General features: G+C 44.3%; 2 protein-coding genes across 16 annotated transcripts in view; both read right to left on the bottom strand.

Annotated features, from left to right (window-relative positions):
- LOC310837205 (uncharacterized protein) overlaps positions 1-11,089 on the bottom strand; it is a 35,552-nt gene extending 24,463 nt beyond the window's left edge. For 2 of the 15 annotated variants that reach the window (XM_083723303.1, XM_083723299.1), the window contains exons 1-3: positions 5,825-6,016; positions 1,895-2,075; positions 662-854 (exon numbers count right to left, since the gene is read on the bottom strand). In XM_083723303.1, coding sequence (XP_083579429.1) covers positions 662-854; positions 1,895-1,965 — 264 coding nt within the window. In that variant the 5' untranslated portion in view covers positions 1,966-2,075; positions 5,825-6,016. Of the gene's footprint in view, positions 1-661; positions 855-1,894; positions 2,076-2,257; positions 3,018-5,662; positions 6,076-10,798 lie in introns of those variants that run through there. The other 13 variants (XM_083723305.1, XM_083723295.1, XM_083723296.1 and 10 more) reach the window with 10 other exon arrangements.
- The window catches only part of LOC310837236 (uncharacterized protein), a 501,393-nt gene that overhangs the window by 355,624 nt on the left and 134,006 nt on the right, over positions 1-11,763 (bottom strand). The gene's annotated exons all lie outside the window — the stretch shown is intronic.

An 11,763-nucleotide genomic window follows, 5' to 3' on the forward strand; every position in this document is an offset into this window, starting at 1 on the left:
CTTCCGGGTCACGTGGCCAGCGTGACGAAGCTGCATCTGGCGAGCCAGAGCCGCACACGGAAACGCCGTTTACCTTCCCACCAGTAAGCAGTCCCTATTTATCTACTTGCACCCGGAGGTGCTTTCGAACTGCTAGGTTGGCAGGCGCTGGGACCGAGCAGCGGGAGCGCACCCCGCCGCAGGGATTCGAACCGCCGACCTTTCGATCGGCAAGTCCTAGGCGCTGAGGCTTTAACCCACAGCGCCACCTGCGTCCCTTTTAAAGGGTACATTAAATCAAATAATGATGACTGCTTTTATTATTGTTATTTTTATTTATTAGATTTACGGTATATACCAGCCTTGATTTTCTCTACTATTATTTTTAGTTATTAGATTTATATTCATCCAAAGACCTGAGGGCTGTTCACAAGATAAAAATACAAGATAAAAACACAGATAAGTAATTCTGAGGATCGTCAAATGAACCATCAGGCTTTGCACACACCGTACATTTAAAGTACACGACTTTCCTCAAAAAAATAATCCTGGAAACTGTAGTTTACCCTCACAGAGCTACAACCCCCCAACACCCTGAACAAACTACACATTCCAGTAGTTTAAATGTATGGCGCGTGCGCACCTTCTGTTTTGTCTTTTAAAAATAAATAAATCCCCCCACCTTTTTCGGTCGACGAATGACAGTCGGGATTGCTCCAGGTTTGAGTTCCCGCCGCCCGGAAGCCACTTTGCCCCAAAAATCCGTCCTCCTAAAGTGCTCTGAGCACACGACGTCGTTGTACGAGGGAGTGAAGTTCTGACGTCCGATGTTCACGAGCCACTTTTTCAACTGGTCCTCCTTTGTGAGAGGAAACCTGAAACAATTTGGTTTTGAATTTTAAAGAGTTGGGCGTTAACGTAGTAGTGGAAAATGCCATCCATTATTACATTACATTAACCTGAGGGTTATGTTCCATCTCCACTTGGTTTCCAGAGCCTAGATCATCTTATTTTATTTTATTTATGATTTTAAACTTTATACATTTCAATAATTTTACAATCATTTTAACATTTCAGACCTTGGCTTCCTTCCCCCTCTTCCTGTGTTCCCTTCAATTTATTTTTCATATTTTCTGTATAACCAAATTAACTTATTTTGCTCATTTATTCATCTACTTTAAATATATACTCTTATAAAACTGCAGGTTATTACAATAATCCTGCCAATGTTCTTATCTGTTTACAGTTTGTCTGTAAATATTCAATAAACCATTTCCATTCTTTTATAAAAAAGTATGTTATCTTGATTTCTTATTTTTCCAGTAGGTTTCGCTAATTCTGCCAATTCTTTAAATTTTTATATCTATTCTCCTCTTGCTGGGACTTCTTCTTCTTTCCACTTTTAGGCAAGTAACATTCTTGCCGCTATAGTCGCATACATGAAAACTTTTCTGTACAGTTTAGGTAGTTGTGTCTCTATAATTCCCAAAAGGAAAGCTTCTGGGTTTTTTTTACAAATGTTATTTTAAACATCTTTATCAATTCATTATATATCATTTCCCAGTAAGCATTAACATATGATAAAAATAACCTTCTTTCTCTTTACATTTCCAACACTTATTTGATTTGGATTTATAATTTTTTGCCAATTTACTCGGTGTAAATGACCCCATATCATCTTGGCTGCCCTCCTCTGCACACGTTCCAGCTTGCCAACATAATAATAAATAATAATAATAATAATAATAATACCTTTATTGCCATTGTACAACCTGTGTACAATGAAACATCCTTCTTAAATGGTGGTGCCCAGAATTGTGTCACAGAACTGCACTATATTAGAGAAAAGCAGGAGGAGGTTTTGCAATCATTTGTACCCCACCCACCACACTTCCTTCCAGGTGGCCCAGCTTACCTGTGAAATGTGACGTGGGATCCACGCCAACGCCGGTTGTTGCATCTGGGCACTGCGCAACAGCTTGCCATGTCTGCATGCGGACTCCTTCTGAGGTCGACCCAACGAGCAGATGGACGTTTACGTCTCTGTGTTAACTCCAGTCATTATGAGTGTACAGGTGAAAAGAGCTGGATCCAACCTATAAAAAAAAAGGCAAAGCAGAACGTTTGTTCCACTCACCCACCTTTCCGGAAGGATGCTGGGTCCTGGACGGTGCTCAACACCCCTCAATTGGTGCTCAACACCCCTCAATTGCTGGGCTTCTTTCCACTGAGAATACTGCCACTATGTTGGTATACAAGAGCCTAGTCAATGTCTTGCCTGTCTAGGACTTTGACCATTCACATCTTTGGTTCCTAGACAGTTATTCCTCTAGGAATCTGGACTTGGTGGATTTAACCCTCTAGAGAGAATCTCAAGGACAAAGAATGAGAGGACATCTCCAGCTAATGCCTTGGAAAAGAGGAAACAGAAGAGGCATGAAATGCAAATATTCACTTCTCAGCGCTTTATTTGGGGTAGGGAATAAAACTGAGCAAACCAACCTCGGGGTGGTGTACGTGGTTCCCTCCCTTCCCATTTCATTAGGGTTGCCATATTTCAAATCCGGAGAGGAGGAGTCATAGAGCTTTGTTAGCAAAATCGCAAAGAAATGGGAAGTTTTTGAGCTACTTCTGCGGCAAAAACGACACTGCCAACACATGGGCTGCAATATGTCCGGATCTGACCAAACATTTCGCCGACTTCTGCGCAGACACTGCTTGTGGCTGCAGTATTCTCGATAAGTCCAGGAGATTCCAGACTTATGGTAAGCCTACATTTAAACCCCATAATAACCTTGTGAGGTAGGTCGGACTGAGCCGAAGTCACACCCAGTGAGCTTCATGGATGAGCGGGGATTTGAACCCTGGTCTCCTAGCCTGACTCTCTCTAACCACTACCCCACACTGTTAGGCTGCAGGCTGACCGATTCCTTCTTTAGGGAGCTTACCAGTCTAACATCCTACAGCCCTTAGGAGAAGGGAGTTGATTCAACAGTAACCATTTTATTTGTTCTGCTGGAACAAAGCGGGGGAAAGGCATTGATAGTCCCATGGGCTGCAAGAAGATCAAACCTATCCATTCTTAAGGAAATCAGCCCTGAGTGCTCACTGGAAGGACAGATCCTGAAGCTGAGGCTCCAAGACTTTGGCCTCCTCATGAGAAGAGAAGACTCCCTGGAAAAGACCCTGATGTTGGGAAAGATGGAGGGCGCAAGGAGAAGGGGATGGCAGAGGACGAGATGGTGGGACAGTGTTCTCGAAGCTACCAGCGTGAGTTTGACCAAACTGCGGGAGGCAGTGGAAGACAGGAGTGCCTGGCGTGCTCTGGTCCATGGGGTCACGAAGAGTCGGACATGACTAAACGACAACAGTTGAGCTGCAAATCTGGCTTTTAATTTCCCAGCAGCCAACACAAATACAAGGTAGCCTTATTTTCCTTGGCCAGCAGTAAAAACCACACAAACTCAGTTGACGTAATAACATTTCCCCCACAGCTGAACTCAAGACAGATGTTTTCCATGAGGATCTTTATAGAGGGGGCAGTGGGTGTTGTAATGAACAGTGTCTTGTCTTGCAGAACACACAGAAACACTGATCCAAAGAAAATTCCTTGCAGCTTTAAAGGTGATTTCCAAAGGCAATCCAGAAAGGCAGAAGGCTATTAGATCAAGTCTTAATTTTGTAAAAGCAATTGGGCGTTTATGGCTATGACATATCAGAGACACTCTCTCTCTGTTTGAATGGGATCCCCCTCAGAGATGGTAAAGGAAGATGCAATCTTGGGCATGTTTATTCCAAGTTTAAGCCCTGTTTCGTTCAGTGGGTTTACTTCTGTCCGAGAGGTGAAATGGGGAGTGTGATTTACTGGGGGAAAGAGCAAGAGAAAATAGTGACAAACAGAGATATAGTTGGAGCTATAGACATAAAAATCCAGAATGATGCATGTTGCTGTGCCTGTTGCATTTTGCTTGGCTGGGCGATATGCATCCTGCTTGCATATCAGCAGAGCACGAGGCTTTTGTGTAGGTAACTGAGCACTGGGTCTGTACAGAGAGTGCAACAAGGCAATTTTAGTGGATGTTTCTTGGGCCAGTCACTGCCTCTCAGCCTAACCTACCTCGCAGGGTTGTTGTGGGGATCAAATAATAATAATAATAATAATAATAATAATAATAATAATAATAATAATAATAATTTATTTATATCCTGCCCTCTCCAGCCAAAGCTGGGCTCAGAGCAGCTAACCACAATAAAAGTAACACAGCATTCGAAAATTAATTCACTCTAAAATCAATTCAAAATCAAATTAATGGGGGGAACCATAATGCCCCCTTGAGCTCTTTGAAGTAAAAAGTAGGATATAAATGCAATAAACAGTAGTAGTAGTAGTAGTAGTAGTAGTAATATGGGATACATGACCCACCCCCAGGGACCCTCAACCTGCAGCAACAGTACCATGCTGATATATGAGCCTACTCAGAAGTAAGCCTCAGTACCTCGCAGAGCTCAATGGAACTTACTCCCAGGTAAGCGGGTACAGGAGTGCTGCCCGAGAGCGTAACCGCACTGGGCTGAATTGCAAGGCTGGCACAAAACCAACCTCACAACCCACACTATGAGCAATGGATTACCTCAAAGGGATGTGAGGTAGCCGGATGCCAATGAGGCCAGGGCCCCTACAGCTTTAACAGTTATGTAGAGGAAGGAAACTCCCTCTTTGACGTGACTAAACAGAGATCATAGAATTACAGAGTTGGACGGGACCCTGAGCATCATCTAGTCTGACCCCCTTGCAATGCAGGAAGATGCAGCTGCCCCATTCAGGGATCGAACCTGAAACGTTGCCGTCAGCAGCCCCATGCTCTAACCAACCGAGCTAGCCCAGCTGGACTAATAAAGGGTGCAAGAGTCTGTGTGCACCAGGACTCGTCGCAACCCATGTTTCCACAACCCCGTAACACTGAGGACAGTAACAAAAATACTTTCCTTTGCAACACAAAAAGCTGCCTTGCAACTTCAGTTTTGCCTAGAGCAGGCCCACTGAAATTAAAGTCAAGCATGTTCGTGGGTTTACTCTGAGCAGGAGGAGCGTTGACTCCCTCCCACGGAGCCCACCTAGCTCAGGGCGCACAGCTCCATATAGTCAACACGGGCTGGCAGCAGCTCTCCAGGTTTTGAGGCTGGGGGCTCCAGGCTCTACCCGCAGACTGAACCTGGGGCCTTCTGCACCCAAAGCCACTGAGCTACGGCTTGCTCCCCTCCTCGCGAAAGCTGCCTTCCCACGTGCATCTTTTCTAAACCAACAAATGCGTGATTTAAAAACAGCAACAACCCAGCAACAACCACACATTTCTGCCTAGGAAATAAGAATGCGAGTTAGAAAATAAACACAGAAACGCCCCTCCCCTGCCACCAAATTCACAGCTCCCTGTTTAATTAATTAATTATTATTAATAATAATAATAATAAAAAAAAATAAAAATCCAGAATGTGTTTTCTCTGCTAGGCAAAGCTCTGCCTTCCTCGCAAACAAAATGGCTTCGCAAGCGACTGCGAAGTCTCCTCTGCGGACAATGAGGCTCTTCAGTCTATGCAGCCTTTTTTAATAAGTCTACGTTTCGCAGCGCGCGCGCGCTTCCAAAGACACCCAGAAATGCCAAGAGGTAACCCCACTGCTCCGCACCTTTGGGCCCCCCCTCGCACATCTGGAGGAAGGGGCAGGAAAACAACAGCACTCGCTTGCTTCTCCTTCCGATGCACTCAGCTTCTTTTGCAAGGAAACCCGCCGAAGCCCAGATTCTCCTCCTCTCTTTCCCCCCGCTTTTTTGCAAACACTGCAGCCTACCAGGAGTCGCATTCACACGTTCGCGGGTTGGGTCAAGGAAACTCTCTCCCCTCTTCTCCCTTTCTGGGGAAGCCTCCTTTCCCCCTCCCCCGTGAGCTGGCTTAAACTATTCAAAGGAAGTCAGCAATGATTTAGGCCTTGGTCTCTTCCTTCTTTTTCCTCTCTCTATCTCCCAACTCCTCCCCCCCCCCCGAACAGGGTGGCGAAATGGTCCGCTCCGCTCCAGAAAGCGGGACATACCAACTTTTAAATGAAATGATATATGCAGGTCGTTTCAAAACCGCTGCAAGCAGAAAAGCAGCACGGCGTGGGGGGAAAAAATCTCCTACAGTGGCACCTTTCTCATTGCAAAGTGCAGCTGGTTTGTTTTTATTTATATATTTTTTTTAAAAATAAACCTACGCCCCCTGTAGCCTGAAATGGCGCAGTCCATTTCAGCGCCGCTTCCCGCTTGGTGTAATAAGAGCCAGCCTAAGTGGAAGATGAAAAGGGGGGCGGCAGAGGCGCGTGTTGTGGGTTCCTTGCGCTTGCTGGTGCAAAATAATAAATGGCACTTTTTAAAATTTCTTGCAGTTTAACCCTAGATTGCATCTGTGCGTGGCCTGCGCAGGAGTAACATGTGCTCAACACTCGTAGGGAAATGGGAAGTTGCCTTATCCAGCTCAGTGTTAAATTAAAAAAAATATTTTTATTTTTATTTTTTATTTAGTCTAGTAGCACCTTATAGACCAACTAAGTTTGTTCTGGTACAGTATAAGCTTTTGTGTTGTTTGCACTGACTGGCAGCAGCTCTCTGCTGTTTCAGGCTGGAAGTTTTCCCCGCCAGCTGTTCCTGGGATTCCTGCTTTGCAGGGGGTTAGACTAGACGACAAACCTAGACAGCATCTTAAAAAGCTGAGACCTCACCTTGCCAACAAAGGTCCGTATAGTAAAAGCTCTGGTTTTCCCAGTAGTGATGTATGGAAGTGAGAGCTGGACCATAAAGAAGGCTGATCGCCGAAGAATGGATGCTTTTGAATTCTGGTGCTGGAGGAGACTCTGGAGAGTCCCATGGACTGCAAGAAGATCAAACCTCTCCATTCTTAAGGAAATCAGCCCTGAGTGCTCACTGGAAGGACAGATTGTGAAGCTGAGGCTCCAGTACTTTGGCCACCTCATGAGAAGAGAAGACTCCCTGGAAAAGACCCTGATGCTGAGAAAGATGGAGGGCACAAGGAGAAGAGGACGACAGAGGACGAGATGGTGGGACAGTGTTCTCGGAGCTACCAGCATGAGTTTGACCAAACTGCAGGAGGCAGTGGGACTATATGGGACTGGCAGAGATGACCGGCAGAATCCGAGACCAGGGGAAAGAGAAGGCGGAAGAAGATTGGAAAAAATTTAAAGACTATCTTAAGAAATATTGTAAAATTGTTGAATGTTAAGACGATGTTGATTTTGAAATTAAGGGGTCGCTAGCTGTAATCTTTATGTGAATATGAAAAGTAAGCTTAAAATCTAATAGAAACTAAGGGAAGGATTTGTTGAAGAGACTTAATTAGAGAATGGAATACAGTAAGGAGAGGTATGAGGAGGTCGGGAAAGTAAGTTTTATGTACATAAGGGAATGAAGTCATACATGTGGTTTGTTTTTTTTGCTTTTTTGTATGTATTTTTGTTTTTATTTTTTGTGTTTTTTGTGATTTTTATGTTTTATAAAATTTGTGAAATTGCCAATAAATATCTTTTTTAAAAAAAAACTGCAGGAGGCAGTGGAAGACAGGAGTGCCTGGCGTGCTCTGGTCCATGGGGTCACGAAGAGTCGCACACGACTAAACGACTAAACAACAAGACTAGATGACTCCTTGGGGTCCCCCTTCCCACTCTTATGATTCCAAACAGATGCCCGCAAGCAGGATTTAAGCACAAGAGCACTTTCTCCTCCTGTGGGGAGTGATGAGTGGAAATCATAGATGGGTAGCAATCAGAAGGTGATGATGGAAATCACAGGATCTTGTCCACTGCAGTTTCAAAATTGTTGGGTGTTTGGGGCAGGGGGTTGAGTTCCAGTTCCAACCCAGATATCACAACAGTGTGGCAAGCTTCCAAATATTGTGTTTATATTCTGAGTATTTCTATGGTTGTGTTTATATTTGGAATATTGTTTCTGTAGCGTAAACCACCCTGTGATCTTCAGATAAGGGGTGGTGCAGAAGTTAAAGAAATAATAATATTTATCTGTGTAGCTGAAGCTACATTCCAAGACTAATAAATAAACCAGAAGAAAAGACATAAAACAATAAAATGCATCGCAAAGTTAAACCCTTATCTGGCAGAATGCCTGGCAAGCCTCTGGGTTCCACAGAACCTTTCATCGTCAACACTTTGTTAAGTACAGTACCAAAATTTGGCTGGATGTAGCCGCAAGGTCAGCTTGTGTACACGTTTATTAGAGGCAGTTTATGCCTTAGAATCCTGTGGGAGTGAGTTCCACAGTTTAACTCTGCGCTGCGTGAAGGATTTTTTAAAAAATCTGTCCCAAATCTTTCAACATTCAGCTTGTATACTTATCCATGGCAACACACAAACACACACCAGAGATTGCTTTTGAATGGTTTTCTAGCTAAAAGAGTGGTTGGGGCAACCCAGCCAGATTGGCGAAGTATAACTCATGAAATTATTATTGCTATTAAAAGTAGTCAATTGAGGCCATTTCCTCCTGGTCAGAAGGGAGTGCAAACCTCACAAAATGCAAAGCCTTATCTTCAGGTAGTGGAAAATCCTCTGGTTGCAGATTCAGCCTTAAACAGCTGGACTCTCTATTCTTCAAGGCTGAGCTCTCCAAACTTTTCATGTTGGTGACACACATTTTAGACATGCACCATTTCGCGACACAGTTTTAATTCAGTTTTACTAGCAAACCAGAAGCTAAACTAACCCGTTTCCAGCTTGACGTGCTAATGTGTCACGACACACAGTTTGGAAAGCTCTGCTTCAAGGCCAGACTTGGTGCCCCCTCATACAGTATATTTTCTTCGACTACAACCCCTGCTCACTGGGACTGATGGGAGTTGTAGTCCTGGAGGCCAGTCAATGTAGCTGTGAATTTCACCATCCCCTTATGGACCAGCAGCAGAGCTATATTTGCTTTTTCATGAGTTGTAGCTCCCCAAGCAAAGTGCCGTGCATATTAATGGTACCACATAAAGAACAACAACACTAATCACTTTAAAAGGTCAGAGGTGGGCTGGTGGAGGGAAACTTAATTTTTGCATTATGCTCCTTGCAGAGGCCTGAAGACAGGAGCAGGAAGTGAAGGCTCTGTTGCAATCTCTCTCTTTTTCTATCTCTGTGGTGGGGCAGTTACAAAGCTGGTGGGGTGGGGAGACCAGGAGGAGTGGAAAGGAGAAAATAATGAAAACATCCTGGGCAGGCCTGCCACAATGTGTGCATCCATCAGGAATAAGATGGCGGGTTTGGAGAATGGGAATATGATGAGCCCTGTGTGTTTTAACTCAGATGTAAGCCTCACAGAGCTCAATGGGCTTCTTCCTTGCAAGAAAATGTATTTTGTTTATTAAAGTATTTATTTATATGCTACGCTCTTGCAAAACTTCAGAGAGGTGGAGAGCAACATTAAACTGTTTTATTCATTTAGTATTATTATTATTATTATTGGCATCCATCCGTCTCAGGAGACAACGGAGGACTGCATTTTTAACAACACTTAAAATAAAGAACATAGAAAAAAAAGTGAGAACGTGATTTTTTTATATAAAAAAGAAAGGTATGCTATACTGTATCACTATAAGAATTACAATTCCATATATGCTTATCTAATATATAGATGCTATTATCATCCAAATACATATGTCTTTATTTTTAACCTATATGTTGTATATATATATATTGAGAACTCATTTATACACTTGTCCATTCAAAGTCTACATTTATAAGCAATCCCCTCACAAGTGGCAAGAGCAGTCATGTCTTCAATTATTCGATTCAGTCATACATGAAAACATTTTAAAGCAATACAGAACAATCAGGAAAGTGGCTGGCTAATTTTAAAGAGAAATTTAAAGAGTTTTTTTTTTAAAAAGAGAAAATTTAGATAAATTTTAAACAATGGCATACGGCTGTTGGCATTAAAAAAAGTTCTCAAAAAGCACTTGAAAGTCAAATATGGGACGAAGTGAAGCCTTGGTGCAGTTTAGGGAGAGAAAAATGGACTTTGGGGCAGGCGGAAATTAATTTATTGCTTTGTAACACCTGCTTGATGCAAATGGGAATATTTACTCCCAAAAGCATGTGCCTGATTTACTTAAGTTTATATCTCACCCTTCCTCCAAAAGAGCCCAGGGTGGCAAACAATGCCGATACAATAAAATTAAAACTGCTAGAAACTGTTTAAAAGTCCTAAAGCTCCACACCCGCTCTCAAAACCAGTAATTTCAGGGTTGCCAGGGCAGATGTTCCAGCCACCAAATCCTTGGGGTAAGCAGGGAATGCTTTGAAATTCCTTTAACAACGAGACCCGGGTTCAAATCCACGCTCTGCCATGAAGCTCACTCTCAGCCTAGCCTACCTCAAAGGGCTGTTGGGGGGATTCATTGAGGAGGGGGAGAAGAACCATGAACCCCAGTGCGAGCTCTTTGGGGAAGACGGCGGGATAGAAATGCAACAAAGAAACCGTATTAGATAGAGGGCAGTCAAAAATCTTCGGTTTTCAAAAGACTTCTTCATCAACCAACTGGAAGGTGTAAAAGAGATGGGGCCAGAGACCCAGACCTCTCTGTGTGCGTTGGGAAGGAGGTGTGTTTCTATATTTTAGGGGGCCACCACCAAGAAGGCCACCTCTCTCAGAGGACACAAAGGATTTTGAGCAAGTCAATAAACTGTCAGGTTTTTTCCCCTTAAGCCAGCTTTCCCCTCCCAATAACAACACCCTGATTTGTTTTTTTTAAAGAAACCAACGAGGAAAGTGAAGCTTACAATCTGAAATGCCTTTCTTTCTTTCTTTCTTTCTTTCTTTCTTTCTTTCTTTCTTTCTTTCTTTCTTTCTTTCTCTCTCTCTCTCTCTCTCTCTTTCTTTCTTTCTTTCTTTCTCTTTCTCCTTCTCTCTTTCTCTCTCCCCTCCTCGTTCTCCCAACTTTCAAGATTCTTCGTCGGTTGCGCTTTCTCGTGTGAGTGCGTTTTGTAAAACGCGTGTTCCATTCCAACTTCAAAACAAAACAAAACGCCAACCCTGCAAAACCCGTGCAAGGCAATTCTTCTTTTTTTCCTTTTTGCTCTGCCTGCCCCTAAATGCTTTTTTAATTTTTATTATTTTTTATTGGGTAAGTAACCCAGAAGAAAGAAACAAAAACGCGCGCGGGGGGTGGGGGAGAGGAGTCCGCTGACACCTGGCGGTTGGATGCCGCCACGAAGGGGTTAAGGCAACCAGCAGCCGAACTCTCGCCTTCCTAGAAAGGAAGCGGCCCTTCGGAGCCAAGGCCCGGTGTTGTGGGGGGGAAGGAATAGCGGGCGCACCTTCCGGTCCCGCTCCTCTCGGGCCACGAAGGAGGAGCCGCATTGCCTGGCAGAGCAGCTGGAGGCTGGTTGCATGGAGGGAGCCGCCAGCGGAAGGTGCGGCGGGGTTGGTTTTTGGGGGGTGGAAAAGTGGGGACCCCGTTGCTGTGGAGGCAGAAGGCGCTTGCTCGGAGGGCGGCTCCAAAGGCTGGAGCCCCTGAGCCGCTGGTTCAAATGCCGCCTCTCTTAGGGACTAGGAACTTGGGGGAGCAGCTCTAGGCAGCTGGCCTGGCGTTTCGGAAGGGATTCCTTCCTGCAGATGCCATTGCGGGGGGATCCTGGGATCTCCTGCCTGCAGAGGTGGTGATCCGCCTCTGGTTTTCGCTGCCCTTCGCCTCCCCGCCCCCCCAAAAAAAACACGAAGGAAGAAAAATATTAACTGGGTTAGG

The sequence above is a fragment of the Podarcis gaigeae genome, assembly GCF_964106915.1.
Source record: "Podarcis gaigeae genome assembly, chromosome: 2".
In the NCBI taxonomy this organism is placed as follows: domain Eukaryota; kingdom Metazoa; phylum Chordata; class Lepidosauria; order Squamata; family Lacertidae; genus Podarcis; species Podarcis gaigeae.